This window comes from Vicia villosa, unplaced genomic scaffold, assembly GCF_029867415.1.
Source record: "Vicia villosa cultivar HV-30 ecotype Madison, WI unplaced genomic scaffold, Vvil1.0 ctg.000966F_1_1, whole genome shotgun sequence".
NCBI classification, from domain to species: domain Eukaryota; kingdom Viridiplantae; phylum Streptophyta; class Magnoliopsida; order Fabales; family Fabaceae; genus Vicia; species Vicia villosa.
In genome coordinates this window covers 662,307-681,566 of record NW_026705434.1, presented here as the reverse complement: position 1 = coordinate 681,566, position 19,260 = coordinate 662,307, and the positions used below count along the sequence as shown (strand labels likewise).

The 19,260-nt window shown below is 34.9% G+C and overlaps 1 protein-coding gene and 1 long non-coding RNA gene across 2 annotated transcripts; both read right to left on the bottom strand.

The window, feature by feature from the left end:
• Positions 1-12,388: 12,388 nt before the first annotated feature.
• LOC131632569 (ribose-phosphate pyrophosphokinase 2, chloroplastic-like) lies at positions 12,389-13,903 on the bottom strand. Its single transcript, XM_058903308.1, has 4 exons — positions 13,761-13,903; positions 13,672-13,696; positions 13,463-13,532; positions 12,389-12,615 (listed from the first exon to the last, which is right to left on the bottom strand). Exons 1-4 carry the CDS (start codon positions 13,901-13,903, stop codon positions 12,389-12,391), a joined length of 465 nt encoding a protein of 154 aa, XP_058759291.1.
• Positions 13,904-14,697: 794 nt separating this feature from the next.
• On the bottom strand, positions 14,698-15,512 carry LOC131632581 (uncharacterized). Its single transcript, XR_009293049.1, has 4 exons — positions 15,411-15,512; positions 15,036-15,157; positions 14,885-14,946; positions 14,698-14,735 (listed from the first exon to the last, which is right to left on the bottom strand). It is a non-coding gene; the product is annotated as an uncharacterized LOC131632581 (long non-coding RNA).
• Positions 15,513-19,260: the final 3,748 nt, after the last annotated feature.

Genomic DNA, 19,260 nt, shown 5'->3' with positions numbered 1-19,260 from the left:
GTTTCTTACAAACATAGGAACAGGTCTTTAGTCACCTTTTAGCCTACCCTGGTGAGTTTCTTCCAATTTAAACCAGACTTTAAAACAAGCTAAGTTTGTCTCAATTTTGCATTGAGTACACTCTTTGGAATGAGAGACATGGACAGTCTCTGTCACCCTTATCTTCATCAATCCTCCTTAGTAGAGTCTAGGATCTATGTTTTGGTCATCCTCAGCAGTGAGTCAGCCTTCATCTTGGGCTTTAAACAAAGAGTCTCCACTAGATAATCTTTCTGCCATCCTTTTTTCAATCTTAAAAATCCCTGGAAAGGGTTAGCCTCCAAAGTCATTTAAAATCAATCCATTCCTTCATTTCAATAAAAATCCCTGGAAAGGGTTAGCCTCCAAAATTAATAAATAAATAATAGACTTCATTCTCTTAGGTAACAATTTCCCCAAAAGAGTCAAAATCCCTGGAAAGGGTTAGCTTCCAAAAAAAAAAACATGATAAAAGTCAGTCTTTTAATAGACAAATTCACCAGCTGAATCAAAATCCCTGGAAAGGGTTAGCTTCCAAAAGAAAAACAGTCTTTTTAATCTCCAGTAGAGTTAAAACCAACAAAAACAGTTAGCCTCAACCTTGGGCTTCATACAAGGCACCCAAACAATAAAACTCCCCTGTCAAGAGTCAGCCTCAACCTTGGGCATTGTACAAGGCAGATAATAGATTCTCCCCAGTGAGTTCTTCATCACTCAGTAGCCACAACCTTGGGCTTTGTACAAGGCAGATAAACCATATCTTTCATGTGTCAAAGATTCCTAACACTTAGGATCTTTCCCCATATAGTCATACATACTTAATTCATTTAAGAGTCCGCCACAACCTTGGGCTTTGTACAAGGCAGAAAATAATATTTTCCCTAACTAGAGTCATAGTCTAAAAAACCCCAATTATCCTCAATAGTTAGCCACAACCTTGGGCTTTGTACAAGGCACACAAATAGAGTCTCCCTAAGTAGAGTCAGCCTCAATTCTGGGCTTTGTACAGAACACAAAAATACCCTGTAATTAATCCCCAGTGGAGTCATCTCCCAGAGTCAATAATAATTAATAAGTCAATCAAAAAGCCTCAAGCTTGGGCCTCATACAAGCCAGCTAAAGTCAAATCTTTTATACAGTAGATAGACATAGCTTATCTCTATAGAGAGATATTTTTACTACTCTACCACATTCAAACAAACAAACATTTCAATTTCAATTTCAATCAAAGTCTCCCATTTAGGACTCTGAAAGACATGCTCTGGCACATCCCCAGACTTGTACACTTTCCCTAATTTGGACGAGCATCTCTCTTTCATTTAAGAGGCATCTGACTGGCATACTTGCACACACAAGTAAGGTCCCCCTCTTGAATGAAATGAATCCAGTTATTCTGTCACTCTTTCAAAATGTTTGTGGTAGAATAGTACAAATACCTCTCTGTAAAGATGATTTCATGTCTCTTTACTGTAAACAGAGATTTAATTCCAAGCTTCAACCTTGAGCTTCAAGCAAGGCACCAAAAACATTTAATTTCCCTAGTTAGTTCCCCGAACTACATTAAGCTCTGACTTCCACTAGGGATATGTAGGCATGAGGTTCACAAGGAATCTCAGCGAGCTAATAAAATACCAAAAATAGTCAGTCTGTCTATCTGTCTGTCTTTCTTTAATCAATTCAATTCCTTCTCCTAACACAAAGGAGAAACTTTCCCAATCATTAGCAGCAAACACAATCACAATGACACAGAGAAGGTTCCTGTAGAGTACTACAGATATGTAGGGTGTTTAAACACTTCCCTATGTATAACCGACCCCCCGGACTCCAGAATTTCTAGTCTAGGTGTAAATCCCCACACTTAGCAAACTCCTAGGGTTTAGTTGAGATCTTTTTTCCCCTTTCCTACTCGTAGGACAAATAAGAAAGTTCGTGTGATATCGTAGGAAGAACTGAAATAAAATTCATCCCACCACGGGCGCATTCTCCTTCCAAATTTCGCGTGAAGGGTCTAGCGTGCCGTCCTCCCAAGTGAAACGGGGAGGTAAAAGAAAACGACACCACAGGCATTTGAGAGATTCTTGGAATTTTGACTTGATTTCCCCAGATTGGTTGGACAGATCATGTCATGCCCCTTGTATACATAGGAGGCATTGCTTCTTGGAGTAATTTTGTCTGTCGGGATAACTGTTAGTCATTAGTCCTACCCTGTGCAAATTCTTTCTGTTGCTAACATTTGAAATTATGTAGCAGAATATGTTTAATAATAAATTCATGAGATGCAATGCATACGCCTGTCTTGAGTTTTTTTTTTTTTTTTGAAAAATATTAAAGCTGGAGATGTAAAATCATGATATTTATAAAAACATGATGTTTGTAAAAAACAGAATATCAACCTAGCATTTGTAGTAAACTTTAAGGAGTCGGGATACCTTTTTGGTGACAGTATGCTTTCGAACTAACCATGCTTCAATTAGGACTTTCAAGGGTTGTAATGTGGCTTGGTTCACGGTTTAAGAAACAAAGGATAAAGGCTCAAAATTTGATTGTACCCACCCCTCTCCATGATGATCTTCAGTCCTAAACTCAGTTAATTCAAATTATGCATTCAGGTTCCAAGAGACTTTTGGATTTGCACCTTTAATAATGATGGTGGTTCACAAGCAAAGAGAACTTTTGAGGTGGCAGTCACTTCTTCCTTTTGGTAGTCACAACATTGTGTTGTTCAGGAATTTATTGACTTCTCTTTTCCATCTTTTTGATATCCCTAACTTTTGCTTGAATTGTCCGTTTTGAGCTTACAGTCAGCGGGATGCCTTGATTTTTGCCTAAGTCTTCTTTTTGATTTTTGACTTAGCAGGCTTTTCTTTGTATATATGTTTTTTCATTTTTTCATTCATTTTTTTTGAAAGATATTGACTTCATTGCTTAATGATTGATGAACCATTATTGGCTTTTGATTGACATCTCCAACACTTCCTTGATGTGTGCGGATGAACGCTTGTGATTGAAACCTTTATTGCAAGGTGTACTGAACGATTCTCTTAAAATAGAATGCACAGCCAAATTAACTGAGAACTACCCTGCCCCAGGTTATGATCGTGGGTTTTAATTAGTACAAGAAAGCAACTTCTACTTCTTAGGCTCAAAGGGATTGGCGAGGGATTAACATCCTTATATCTCCACTGTTTAGGAATTGAAACAATGCCTGTACATCGTCAGCATAGTCCGTTCAAAAGCATACTGTATGAGGTTGCGGTATCATTTTCGTCATCCTCCCTTAAAAGGTATATAGCTTTAGCAGGAGTTGAGTATCATAAAAACATATGCAAAGTAAAAACAAAGTTTAAATATGAGTGATAGCAAAATGATTAATTCAAGACAAACATATGCAATGCACTAATGATGATTATTAAAACAGATAATGTCTATCATGAGTCAAATGTTTAAACAAACAGAAAAGAAACTTGCAAATGAAAGTAGATCTAATGATCCAAAAGTTCGTCCGTCTAGACGTCAATCAGTCTTGTCATGACTAGGCATAGGAGCGGTGATCATCATAGGGGTCTTAAAGGGATATGAACTCAATCAGCATTGATCATGTCTTGGATCTTTATCTTTAAAGCCCGACAACTATTAGTGTAATGTCCAGGACCGTTGGAATGGTACGCGCACCTCGCATTGAGTTTATAGCCAGGAGTGGAGGTGTTAGAATTCTTAGGAGCGTCCCTTAGAGTAATCAATCTGATCTTCAACAGATGTTGTAACGCTTGGGCCAATGACCTATTGATCTTGGTGAATTGACGCTTAGGTACGTCTGACTTTCGTCATTATTGTAGAACTGGTGTAGAGATCAGAATTATCCCCACGAATTGGTTGCATTCATTTCGACTCTTCTAATTGTGCATAACATCAGTTACACGAGGTTCCTCAAGTGAATTGAAATCAGTAATCGTGTCATCAGTTAAATCTTGAACCCTATGCTTCAATGGTCACCAATCTTCGGTATCATGACCAAGACTAATTGAATGATAAGCACATCCTATATGGTACTTGTACCCTGGAGCAGGATTGGCAGGAACTGAATATGGAGTCAATAGGGTTATCAAGTTCTGATTGAGTAGTTGTTGCAGAATTTGAGACAATGGCATGTGCAATGGAGTAAACTTTGTTGCGTATGCTGATCCTTTTTCTCTTGGGTTAACAAGGTTTTTCAACTCGTCTTGCCCCTTGGCCAAGTTCAGAATCAAAAACTTGGAACCGGATATTCTGAGCCTGAATATTTTTGACTGACTGCTCGAGATCCATTTGTGCTGAAATAAACAGCGAGAGAGAATAGGAAGCCTACTGCGGAAACCTGTTATGCAATGTTTATGAATGTAGATGCAATGTTTACAAGGATTGTCAGGGAATTTAGTTTGCGACATTAGGAAATGACTTGGTCGCATCTTCGTTTGAAGAACTCTGATTTTTGGATGTTCTTCTATGGGAATCAAGCTCACCATATCGAGTGGGTCATCGCCTCTGATTCGGGATATCTTTGAATTTGAAGGTACATGGCTAGAGTAAAATAAATCCTCTTGCCCCTTGATAGGTATGATATCTTTAAACTGGAAGGCATACGGCCAGAGGAAAATAAATCCTCTTGCCCCTTGATGGGTACGGTGTCTTTGATTTGGCAGACAAATGGCCAGAGGAAAGTAAATCCTCTTGCCCCTAGATAGGAATTCCGTCCTTGATAAGAGCACATGCAATTGTGCGTCCTGAATTTCCAAGATCCTTGAAAGGGTTAGTTAACCTACGATGTTATGATGCCATGATGTCATGAAGATGCAATGCATTAAGTAAGGCATAAGGTAATAAGGACGAAATGTCCTACAAGCAAATCCTGCAAGGAAATATAAGGGTAAAGCATATGGTAATAATGACAAAATTCCCTTCAAGCAAATCCTGCAAGGAAATAGAAAGGTTAGATAACACACAACTCACACAAGAGTCCTTAAGTTTAATGGCTTGCATGAAGTATGACCAGGTAACTACCCTTCCCCAAAGGTACTTCTAAGGATAAGGATGATATCAGCAACGGGTTCTACCAAGTTACTCAAAATTGTCAGCCCCTCTAAAGCACCCTCGAACATGGTACATGCATACCACGCAATGATACTTTGAGAAATAACCTATCTGAGTTGTAGTATCGGGTAGCGACTATGCCCTTAACATAAATCAAGAGTAGTCCCCCCACTACGTTTCTAAAGGCCAAGATGGGTTAAAGGTGACTAAAGGTCCTTAAGCTCCGACTCACCTACAGATATCCACACAAACCTCTCTCATGTAAAAGAGGCATGCGAACACCCATAGAGGCCTAACTTAAGCGTGAACTCTCATATTGACCAATCCCAAGCATACACAAGGGAAGTCGCCATGACTATGCCACTCCTATCTTAAGGTGCACTCGAATCCGGGTATAGGATTCATCTTCCATTCAATACCCAAACAACCTTGAAAAATAAAGCAAGCAAAGCAAACATTAAGTGATCCTAAACTTTAAGGTAACCCCTCTTTTATTCGAAAGCATCCCCATCAGAGTTGCCAGTTCTGTAATACGGTGAACTGACTTTATTGGAAATGTGCGGATAGCAAGAGTCGCCACCGACTTTTATTTTATCCAATTAGGAAAGGCAAAAAGAACAGGAAAGACCTTTGAAAGATTTTGAGTTCGGGGGTAGGTTATACAAAGGGAAGGTGTAAGGCACCCTTTGCATCCATGGTTATCCATGGGCTCTTAATTGCTTAGCTCACTTGTTTGTTTGAATTGTTTGAAAAGTGTCGTGTGTGAATAGTAAAAATATTTCGTTAAGGACTTTAGCTTGTAAATAAGCGTAGCCTTGTTTGAAAGTATTTGAAAAGGAGTTGTGGAAAGTATTTTGAATTTTTGAATTGTGAGTAAGAAATTGAGAACTACCTACCCTAAGTTTGTCTTTCGTGTTCTTTAAGTCTTTCGGACGAAAGGGTCTATCCATACCATGAGAGGGCAGGAAGTCTTTCAATTGGATGTGCGGGTCATCGAAGGGTCATCGAGAGTAATCGTTCACCACAAGACTATCCCTACCATAAAGAGGGCAGGTAGTCTAAGGGAAGGATATAATAGTCATCTAGGCAACAGTAAGGATACCTTAGCAATCGAAGGGACTATCACCACTTTAATCGAGGGACGAGATCATATTTATCGTAGGCAACTCGAAGGGACCATGATCTTTTATCGAGGGGACATGGTAATTTTGAATCGAAGGCAGCAAGCTAAGGTATCCCTATATTCGAAGGGACTTGACTATTTGATCGTGAAGGCAACAGGCAACAAGAGGGGCACCCTAAAGGTGTTTGTGTGCATCAATCACGTGATTGTATTCGATTATATTTATCTTTGAGTTAAGATTAGCTAGCGATTGATTGATTATCTTGTCACTCCCTATTTACTAACCATGCAGTTAATGGTATACAGAGAAATAAACAGCAGTTATAGTGTGCGAAAAATAAAAGGCGGAAAGTATAAAGTCCTAATTACTATTACATAAAAATTGAATGAGCGACCTATACACCTTCTAGAATTTAAATGACGGAAATTAAATAATTAAATAGAAAAGGATAATAAAGGCAAAATTTAAATAATGGCAAAATTTAAACAATCATGCGACATTCAAGAGTTTTGAGATGAGAAGAGAATCGCGAATAATTGGAGTTTAAGTAAAAACCGAGTTTAAGAAAATTAAGTGAAAACTTAAATTAATCTAATTATTGAGCTAAATCCTAATTCTAACAAAATTATGTGTCAATCCTAATTATCTAATTAATTTAAATTAATTAACCTAAAATTATAAATTAATTATTATATAACAAACCTAAAATTAAAACTAATTTAGATTATTAAACTAAATTAAAAATTCATTATTATCTAAAATTGAAACTAAATTAAATAAGAATTATATTATTGATCTAAATAAAATAAAATAAAAGTTATAAAAGATTTTTCAAGAGTTTTTTTTTTTAAAAAAGACTATACTGGTTTAATTAAAATAGGAAAAAAAAAGATTATAAAAGTAAATAAAAAAATTAAAGACCTGGGCGTTTGGACTCTGGTGTGGCAATCTTCTGGTGGTGTACCATGGAACGCACGGTCTGGATTTACTAGAGAACCAACGTCTGATGTTTGAAGGTGGCATGCTGAGTTGAGGAGATCACATGCACTGGATCTACAACCTGCAAAACGTATAAGAGAAAAAACAAAAAAAACATCTTCCCTGGGTATCGAGCCCGAACTTTGAGGAGAATGAATCCCTCCCTTCACCGTCAGTGCCACACGCTTCCTTCAATCAAGGGAGTATAAAATAAATAATATATATTAACTAATGTATTAGATGGAATAATTCAAACCTGCAGTCAACCGTGGGCCCCAGGCGTTGCGCTACAGCCAATCAAATGTGGAGAGAGGATCGGAGACCTTTGACCCACCAATCCGGGTACGCACGCGTGGAAGAGAGGAAGCTCCTGCATTGACTGGCCAATACCAAGACAGCTAAGTGGCCTGCGTGGAAGTCAAGGGCCCCATGCGCTACTGTTCATCATCCTCTACATGTTACCTGCGGATTCTACCATGGAATTTGCTGCGGATTCTGTTGCGGAAAATCCTTTGAAAAATAAAACCTGCAAAAAGCAACATGAACAAAAACAAACATAGCCCAGATCCATGTAAAATCATCCCCTGAGTTCATTGGTGATGCCCGTTTTTACTAAAAAGACCTGTAAGACCTGATACGAACAAGTGGAAGCTTAAAACTTCGATAATGGTGAACGCGAATCCTTGCATTAAAACTTCCATATAGAACGTTAAGCATGCTCCAATGATGCACATGAATGTTCCTGGAACGTTAGTAACGATTGATAACACGTAGAGCCATGGATTCAAAACTTACCTTGCTTACCAAACAAAAATAGGCGCAGCACTGATTCTGGGGCTCTTTTGAACCGAGCAAGGGATTGATTTGAATCCTGGGAACCTCAAGAATGTTAATAGACGATGTGCAAGGATCAAAACTCACTGAAACCACGATACAACTTATGCCCTAGTTTACGTGAACTTTTTGAAAGATTTGTTAGGGTTTTGAGGCTGCCTCTCTTATGGTTTTTCGTCCCTCTTTTGGCTGCAAGTGTTGTGTACTTATAGGAGATCATATTAGGGTAAAAAGTTTGGACCCAAATCCATGATTAGCATGATTGGAAATTTCATTGAAATTTGAATGAAAACCTTCTATTTTTGCCTTTATTCTTTCTTAATCAAAGGCCAACGAATTTCCTCTTATTTATATCTGAATATTTGCTCAAGATTGATTGGAAAAATAAATTCATGCATATCTTTCATATTTTCTATTATTTATTTTATTAAATTTGACTTTTAATGAATAAGAAATCAAATAAATAAAATAAATAATATAATCATGCATAAATGGGCTTTAGGAGTCTTGGACCATGTTAGGAATGAGTTTAGAACCAAAGAATTAGGCCCATTAAGCAATAACTTAAAAATCATCACTTTGCCTTCCATGCATTTTCTCAAAATCGACCAACTTGTGCAAGCCATAACTCCTTCATTTTTTATTGTATTGAAGTGTTATTGAGCTTTTTAGAAAGCTTAGAGTGTCCTCTAAATGATGCTTTTGGTTTCATCTCAATTAAATATTCCATGCTCAAGTTATGAGCTTTGAGAAAAAATGCCTTTTGGCGATCTTTTGGAAGGACTTGTAATGTATTAGCTCATATCTCTCAAATGAAACATTTTTGGACTTGGCATGTGAGAGACAAAGTTGTAGAGAATTCAATTTCCTTCAAAATGAGCTTTGGATGGGAAATTTTTTATGTTCCATGTAGGAGTTATGGCTGGTCAAAGTTCAGTTGACTTTCTTCTAGAAAACCCTAATTTAGAAACTCTAGGTTTTGTTGATTTCTGAACTTTTCTTGATGAATCATGATAAATACTTGATCAAATGATGAATGATACTTCATAATGAGGATGTTGACCAAAAATCATAAGTTTTGACTGTGGTTTGACCATATTTTGACTTTTAGGTCAACCAGTCGATTATCGATCGTTTGGGCCATTGAGTGAGCAATCTTTTGAATCGGGACTTGAAACTTGGCATGAGGACACTTTGAATCATATGAGAGGCCATGTAGTCCACTTAAGGCATCAGAAGTTTATTTCTCCTTGAGAAGAACAAGACCCTAGTTGGAGGGTATGTGATTAGGAGAGTGTGCATGCAATCAAGTCTTGTGCTTCTGACATTCAGCTGAGTTTAAATATGAAAATATGGTGGGCAAATTTTGGGGTATGACACCGTGGATACGCGTTTTGTTGCCATGTCTAATTGAAATTGCTTATTTATTTATTTATCAATTAATTTTTTTAATTGTCAATTAAATGTGTTTTGATACTGTAACGTTTTTAAAATTTATTATATTTTTGAATTCCTCATAAAACCCTATACTCATACTAGGTTAAAATGATTTTCATGCGTAAAATGAGAGTTTGACTAATGTCAACTAAAAATGAACCGAGTCATTATATTGGTGTATCGACTCAGGCGTTTATGTGCTTATGAATCGAGTCAAGCATGCATGTGAATCGTGTCATGGTGCATTATTTCAGAAAATATTGATTTCAAAAAACATGTCATGCTTCATTAAGATCGATTCAAATGAAGCTTTTATAAATCAAATTTGCTTTAAGATATGTGACTCAATTTAAACAAAGTCATGAATTGATTCATGATTGAGTAATCATGTTTCTGTTTTAGTTCTAGAAACGTAACTCTAGTCATAAATTTTTATGAATCCATCACATCCAAAACTTAACTTACAACTTAAAATATTTTGTTATTTTTACTACACTACAACAAAAATGAGTTTAGATAATGATTATCTAGATGTGGAATATGCAGTCGTAGCATATTCATATAAACTACGGTTTTTGTACTTTCGCCCACATATAAAAAAAAACGTCGCCTATAATATGTGAATAGGCTATAGTTTTTAAACTAGTTTTAGAACACTATTTTGATTAAGCTACACCTTTCAAATCGCAGTCTATTCATTAGACAACAATTTCTGTCGCAGCTTTAGTCCACATTTTTTTAGGTCACATTTGTAAAATTGTTGCCTCTTCTTCATACCACAAATCTTTTTTTTTTTTTTGGCTTTATACCACAAATCTTTTACACTGCAAGGAAATTGCCTTCTACCTACATACCTTAGAATTGTGTTACCTACAAACAACACTTAAACATCATTAGAACTGTATTTTTTATGTTGTTATTAATTATTATATTATTTACAAAATTTTATAAGTAAAAAATACTAAGAGGTTTATCATGAACAAAGAAAAACTCGTAGTTTTCTCATACTTGATTGGCTCGAATCCCAAAATCATGCAATTGCTCAAAGAAGGGATAGCACCGAAAGAATATCGCACAAAGAAGGGATAACACTTGAAGAGGGGTTAACACCCACAGAAAATATGTTCTGACCGATGTTATGACATGTTATACCATAACATTAACACAAGTTGTTTTTAAATCTTGACAGATTTGATTTGATTCTGTGATATTTCTCTTAGATATATTTCAGTATATTTCGCAGGTCAAGAAGATTTAATCTAAAACAAGTTTTGTATCTCCAACTATTTACAAATTGTCAAAATTGGATGTTAAGATAATTTAAAAAACATGAAATTTGTGTTCCAAGTTTTGTTTTGTATTACTATAAAAAAAAAACTGAACAATGAAAGATTAAATTTTTATAATACTAAGTGATACATTTGTTGTTTTGTGGAACAAGTGCACACTACTAGAAATACTCGAATTTCCTGAGGATTTACCTGCGGATTTTAGCTAAATTTCCGCAGGAAACACGTTACCTGCGGATTTTCCTGCGGTTTCTCGTCCCCAGCTAAAACCTTCGTGGGTAATATTTTCGGCAGGAAATTCCGCAGGTAAATCCGCAGGAAATAATCCGCAGGTAAATCCGCAGGAAATATTTTTCTTAAATAAAAAAAAATCTACATTATAATTTGCTCCCCTAGCAGTATTTGACGGAGGGGTGTACCCTGTGGTGTTGGACAGATCTCATCTTCTCAATCAAAGAGGATATTCTAGTATAAATTGGATCAATGATCTATCATGTTTGAGAAATATATAAGAATAAACAAAACTAACCTTAAATGGACTAAAAACTTTTCGTGCTAAGCTGGTTGTTATGTCTACATTCTACGCTGTACCAGGTCCACCATTGCTCAAAAACTTAGAACCATATTGTATTGCTCTGCATATCTTACAAGTTCTAGGTTGATTTTCAATTCTATCTTATCATTCATTATGAGTGTGTCAAGATCTAGGTTGTATGAATACAAGCCATGATTACGAGATAGACACAAAAATACAAATCATGATCAGCTTTCATTCTCTGTCAAGACTACATAACCAAACTATCCCGCACCTGGCAACGATCCCTCGAAAATAAACGGCAAGTAACCAGTAGCTTCAGTGTCATACCTCATAATATAACACAGTGTAACAGGCATATCATGCGCATAAATGATTGATATATTCTTACCTCATAAATGATTGATATATTCTTACAGAAATCAATTGAATACTTTCAGATGTCATAAAGCCTTGCAAAAAATATTGAAAGATCAAACTGCCAAAGATCAAATAACAGAGTGTCACTTAATCTAATCTATTTAGTCCAACATATTGCTTACTCTGCACATAATGCTCTTTCTGCACTGATCGTGACACTAACCAACCGGATTTAATTTTTTCCTCCGGATTCTTTGTATTCTTAATGGTGAGATCAAGATGTATGGCAAGGAAGTTTTGACCAATTCGCTCTCTTATGAGGAGTAGATAATCATTTAAGAAAATTATATGTGCTGATGTTCATAGTATACATGTAAATAATATCATGTTCTTTTTATCTTATAGATGTTCCTCATTTTACTCAAATTCTAAATTAACTTGTTCTTCTAGGTTGGATTTCAAAACCCAGTTTTAATAATCAAGTTACTTATACCCTCACATAGAGTAGGCATCAGTTTTGGAGGTACTAGTATGATATAGTGAACTAGGCTTTTCTAACTACTGTTCCATCCGTTTAAAGATATATCTATATACATAAGCCACATTGGATACCAAAAGAAAGCTCTTTGAGGTTCATGTCTCAAGGAAAAAACACATTAATGGTCTCTAGGTCACTCTTAGATTAACAAGCCATCAATTAAGAAACTGGTATCCAGACATACTTACCACACTCTCCACAATTCTAGTCAAAATAGCAGTAACAATATAGATAAGGGATCAAAAGTCCCTTTATTTTTCATTTCACCATAATTGACCTGATTAAAGTGCCTCAGCAGCACAAACCCCAAGTTAAAATAAATTATGTAAAGAAAATAGAAGGTCATTATATACCTGAAAACAGCATGTGTAGTGCATGCATAGACTTCTCTTGCCCCTTCTTGATGCAACAGAGCTGCGCCTTTGGCGATGGTTCCTATAAGACAATTTCACAATTTATTGAGAAGAGCATTGATAAGACTTACTAATACCAAGCTGTAGCGAGAGAGAATTGACACAAACAATCAAGAATCTTAGAAGTATAAATCATCCCTAGTGGCACCAAAATACAATTTGTTATAATATAATTAAATAAGAAGATAGTTGAGCTGCATGAATTGAACTCTTGACCACTTGGTCAATAGATGCATTGATACCATTATAGTTTTTCATATAGGAAAAAACTCATTATCAAGGAAAAGGGGAAGTCAAAGTACAAACAAGGGTAATTTGGACATAAGAAACAAAAGAAAATCAGAATAGAAACTTGAAAAAAAAATCAAGAATAAGCAAAGTGTGCAGTCCCAAAACAAATAAAAATGACAACTCTTTTAAAAGAAAATTCATCAACTGCCAAGCCAAGTCTAGAAAGTTATTAATTGAAATGTTTTTCCCACAAGAAACAGTGATGCAATCCAATGCAGCATTAAAAAATATACTAATACATCTATTTCTAGTAACTTTCATCCAACAAAACAACTCTAAGGTTTAAAATAATCATATTTAATAATCCAAATCAAGCATGCTAAGTAATTATCAGAGGATGGGGACCCATTTTAGTGAAATTTGTATATACCTTTCTCTTACAAGTCTTTTTTATGACTAAGGACTCTAAGTAACAATACCAACTTAGTTGGTTAAACAGATAAATGGTAAACATAAGACTTAAGCACTTTTATTGATCAGAATTGTGTAAGCTGAGTCCCTATTCTAACTGATTATAAGGTCACAAAGACAAGCTATCAATATTGCACTAGCACATCAAGAGTTTTTCACAAACTCACCAGCAGTATCAATCATGTCATCTACCATAACTGCTACCTTTCCCTTTACATCACCTATCAAATTCATCACCTGCAAAATGAGGTTCAACCAATGAGAAAAACCTAACGTTTCTTCAATATAGAATATAAATATGCTTCATTAGATAAAAGAGAAAAAAGAGTCTTAAGCAGCCAATCCTGAGTGATCTGAAGAAAGTATATTAACATACCTCGGCAACATTATGCCCATGACGCCTTATGGACAAGCACATACAACCCTATGAAAACTATTGAGACTACAGTGAAGTTGGCAAAATACTGCACTGCCAGCTTCCAATCTGACTGCGGCTCTGCTTGTAAAGATGCCAATGCTTGCTCCTTACTTGAACTAAGTTCTGTTAGATCAACAGGTTTGACATCCTGGGATAATAAACTGGCATACTGTTCAAAACTCTCCTTCATACCTTGCCGACCTCCACGATTACCTCATAGCTCCGCCGCACCTCTCAATCTCGACTTCCGCGGCTCCACAAACTGAACGTGACGTCGGAAACGTCCCCCAGCCGGAATCCCGTCACCCCGTCATCCATATTTTTCGCTGTTAATTCCTTATCATTCATAAGACTACCACTATACAACAAAAAGCCACCACCAATTCTATTGGATGATGAAGCTTGCAAATAATTCACAGGCCCTTCATGTCCTGTTATAACCCCAACTTTACAAACTTTACCAAAACACTCTCTTTTCCAAATACCTATACTTTTATCAGCTGATCCTGTACATAAATACAATTGGAGGAAATAGAAGCAGTGACTAACAGTAGGCAGTATTGGAAATGAAAAGAGATAATGCACCAATAATTTCTCTTGTATTGCTTCTACTCCCACCATCTCGATGAAGACAGAGAGCAGGCTGGTATTAGCACATACATTCCCACCTTTAGAAGCTTTATATAACAATTTTAAGTGTTTGGAGGTTCAACTGCATAGCATAAGTTTACCTTTGTCAGAAAAGTAGAAAATAAATATGAATGAAAGGACTAGATAGTAAGACTTACGAGAGTTCTTGAAATCACCTCTTGCTTATGCGTTTTCCTTTCCAAAATAACTTTGAACGAACATGAACCTTGGCAGCAATAAACATTCCACCAACATGAACCAACATAAGACAATACTCAGCCGGAAAACAAATAAGAAGCAAACACCAAATCAGCAAACAAACAAATTATCGACTGTTAACATCGCAATAAAGTTCACCTCGAATCTTATTGTGCTTCCAAGGCCTTATTACACTGTTAAATTAATTTACTAATTTATTTGAGTTTGGAAAGAAACTTTCTAAAATTAAGCAATCTCAGTAACAACTTAAAATTTTTATAAAGAATGAAACTTGCTAAATAATATAGACTATTAATAAGATGGTGGTACACTGATGTCTCACCAGCTATCCATGTTCTAATATCTCTTGTATGCAGCCATCCCTCTTCATCAATGACTTCTCTCCTGGTCAATTTAATGAAAAATCAGGAACACTGTAAATACGCCATGGTAACTCAAATTAACAAGAACCATAGAATAGGCGAAATGGTTACGTTTGAACTTCATCTTTGTAATATCCTTGAAAAATAATGGGACCCCTGATACAAATTTCACCATAGGGGTTCGGCTGATCATCAGATGTATAGTTCATTTCCAGAACACCTACAAGTTTTACCTTTGAAAAAAAGAAACAATTAATCTCTTGGTACTGGGAGTCAACATATGCTAAGTTTCATAAGAGCAATGATGTGCATCGATGTTACAAAACAGAATTTCAGAATAATTCTACATTTGTGGCATTTCAACAAACACCTTGTTTACGAGTTATACTCAAAATTAACCTAATAAACTCATTATGCCATTTCAACAAACACCTTGTTTACAAAAATCAGCTAAGATTATAATCAATCTAACTTAAAATCAGTTACCGAGTGTTCAGATTGTTGCAAAGAAGACTAGTCGAGGTGGTATGGGTGATGACTTTCTCAACTCCAAACGTGACCGATGCTCTAGCGATTCCGCAACTCTAACTGTCAGAAACAAACAACCCAGGGTTAAAATGGAGTGAAGTAGGGGAGAAGAATAAATATTTACACTTTAATCTGAGTAACAAAATACGCAATAGAAAGTTAAACAACCCTAGAATCATGAGATGCTCGAAATGGATGTGACATCGGCGACAATGAGGATTCACGACGTTGTAGAAGCGCTTAGCTTAACGGTGATGATACACGAAGATGCAGGAGCATTCAACATAGAAGAATCGCGATGGTGGATAGAAAAAGATTCAGCACAACAGTGAGAAGAGATGAATAAAGTTTCAGAATGAACACGATTCGGTTTTTCTCTCTCTATTCTCTATGTCAATAATTTTTTATTTGTAACAATAATAAGATCAAATATTAGTTTCCAACCAAAGTATAAATTTTAATATTTTTACAAGAGTTCAAATATAATTTATAATTTATAACACATTATTCTTATTAGAGTAGGATTTCTAAAATTAAAACTTTATAATAATTAACAATAGAACAAATATAATCTCTATAACATAAAATGTATATTTAATATAAGAGATTAAATTTAAAATATAGAAATGATATTAATAGAGAAAAAAATGATATTAGAAGAGAAATTAAGAAATTTAAAATATAATGTTTTAGGTTACCTGTGTTTCTTGTTTAATACTTTGTATGAAAATGTATATATTACATAACTAATATTTATTTTCAAATTAGAATTTACATGAGTATCATTCAACCATATTTAATATACTCATTTTAATTTTTAAAATTAATTTATTACTTAAACTAAAATACATTATTAAAAATATATTAAATAATATAATATTCAAATATACTATTAATTCACGTTAATATATATAGTTGGCAGGATACATAGGTGGTGTAAAAATAATTAACCAAAATATATTTAATTTATTTTTATACCTTTTATTTAATTAAAAAATTAAGATGAAAAATAAAAAATAACACAATTCACATTAAAAAATTATTTAATATAATAATATTAAATAATTAACCATTAAATATAATGATTAATTTTATAAAAAAAATTAGACAAAAATTACTATTAGTTTCAGAAAATAGTTAAATTGGCAGCAAAATCCGCAGGAAACTTTCCTGCGGAATCTTTTATAATAGTTTGGTTTAATATAACAGATATCCGCAGCAAAGTTCGCAGGAAGTTTCCTGCGGAATTACCTGAGGATTTTGCGTTATAGTTTCTTATTCTATTTGAAATATATAAACTGCAACAAAATCCGCAGGTATACCTGCGGAATTTTCTGCCAAAGGTGAATCCGCAGGAAATTTTATTTAATTTAAAAATGTCCCAGGAAAATCCGCAGGTATACCTGCAGAATATTTTCCGCAGGAAAATCCGCAGGTAACACGTGTATTTCTAGTAGTGGCATAAAGGATTGGAACTTACACACAAGTTGCTTAAGAAATAAATGGAAAATCAACAATTTTCAAGGTAATAATAAACATTCTTGTGGTGAGCAGCATTGTAGAAATTAGGGCAATAAATATTATAGTTGAAAAAAAATGAAAAACTATATACTATCCACATATCCAAAACAATTGAAGAAAAGAGATTAAATCAAAGAGATTAAAATTTGTGTTGATTATGGCAGGAATAAATTGCAAAAGCAGTTGAAGAAAAGACAAGTGGTGAGCAGCACTGTAATTTGTTAAATAAGCAGCTTAAGGCCATAAGAAGGTATGAAATCTTCATGATTTGGTGGAATTGATATGTGGTACTGAAGGATGAAATACAATCTCATTAAAAAAATGATGTATATGTCACATTCATAGAGTATTTTTGTTTTGGATATAAGAATGGTGTAGATTCTACACATTTATAGTATGTAGTTTTTCATTTTATCAAAACTAATATTTATTATTGGTCTTATTTTTAATTGGTTTTTATTAAATTCTATATATATTTTTGTCATGATTTTAATTTCCTTAGTAACAACTATCATTGAAGGATTAACCAAGCGGTTGAGCTCTATTGACAAGGAGCCCCGTCCAAGAACGTACTCGGGGAATACCGAGTTCGATTTTCAAGCGGAACAATCTTGCTTGGCCAATGTGTAACACCCCAAATTTACCCCGCAATTATAAACGAAAATCAGAGTGCATTTAAAATTATTCGTCAAACGATGGGATGTCACAATTCGACTTAACCAAACAAACATACTTATATTGCATTTATTAAAGATACATAGCATTCGGAACAAAACTTCATTCACCACTTACAACTTAAACTTATAAACATCTTTATTATTCAACTTAACACAAGTGTCATCATGGAATACAATAATCAAGTAATAATAACTAATCCCCCCCGAGTGCTACGTATCAGAGCAATGGACACCAACTCGACTTGCCATAAAGCAACATAAAGACTTCACATAAATAACCTCGGACCTCCACGACTAATCTTGAGTACCTGCCCATTTCCCATGGTAGGGGAAATATCAGCAAAGGGGTGAGATATCTTACAATATAAAGGAATGCATGATAAATAATATAGGAGATATAGATCATACATAATTTCACCACTTCGCATCACATAACATCTTGCAACAAGTTTCACCGCAAAACAACTTATCAATATAATACGACTTTCAAAACGGCAACAATGTCATTAATCACATATTCAAATATACAAGTGTGATATCAAATACGTCACAACAAACATATCATTATCACGTCACAACAAATACCTCGTCATCTCAACAATCCAAACACAATTCAAATGCAATTCAAATGCAACTCGAATGTTACTCAAACTTATGCATATGCATGTGGTACCATTGGATTAAAACTCCCGTCTCAAACAGTTTGCCATTGGGCCGTCTCAAACATTTGCCACAAGGGCTGTCTCAAACATTTGCCACAAGGGCCGTCTCAAACAATTGCCACAAGGGCCGTCTTAAACAATGCAATGGATGCGACTCAAATGATGCACATCCACAAACACAACTTAAACCACTTAATCAACTTAAACGACATAATCAACTTGAACGACATAATCAACTTAAACAACATAACCATATCAACTAAAAAACATCAACTCAATGCCAAGGTTCTATGGCAATAACCGTATCATAGTAATTTACCACATCTCAATAACATCATCACATCATATCGACATACAACATCTATTCAACTTAATTCTAATCAACATAATACAACTTATCAATAGTGACCATAGGGTCTACAACAACAACGACAAATTCATCATGTCATAGCAACAATAACAATTCAACATATTGCACAACAACAACAAACACCAACATGTTACAACAATAACAACAATTCATCATGTTATAACAATAACAATTCAACATATTGCACAACAACAACAAACACCAACATGTTACAACAATAACAACAATTCATCATGTTATAACAACAATAACAATTCAACATATTGCACAACAACAACACATTCATCATATTCCTTAATCCAAGTAATCATCATAATACGTTATATTCAATCTCATATATATTGTTAAGTTATCGCATGGCATCTTCGTCGACTCATACATATCAAATACGCACAATTAATCGCATATAGCATACAACATCTTTGTTAATCAGGCATATCATCACATACATCATTATCTCATTCATCATAAGGAAGGTACTTATCATCATCTCAATAACATTGCATCATCATAAGAAAACATACGTCAAGTTATACTACAACACAATTATGTCAATTCATCGGAAAGAGCATACTTCA

Excerpts from the sequence above, each read along its gene's own strand:
- LOC131632569 (XM_058903308.1), bottom strand. The coding sequence starts at position 13,903 with ATGAAGGAGAGTTTTGAACAGTATGCCAGTTTATTATCCCAGGATGTC. Across the intron at positions 13,697-13,760 it reads GATTGGAAGCTGGCAGTGCA|GCGTCATGGGCATAATGTTG; the intron begins GTATTTTGCCAA and ends CTTGTCCATAAG. Across the intron at positions 13,533-13,671 it reads ATGGGCATAATGTTGCCGAG|GTGATGAATTTGATAGGTGA; the intron begins GTATGTTAATAT and ends CTCATTTTGCAG.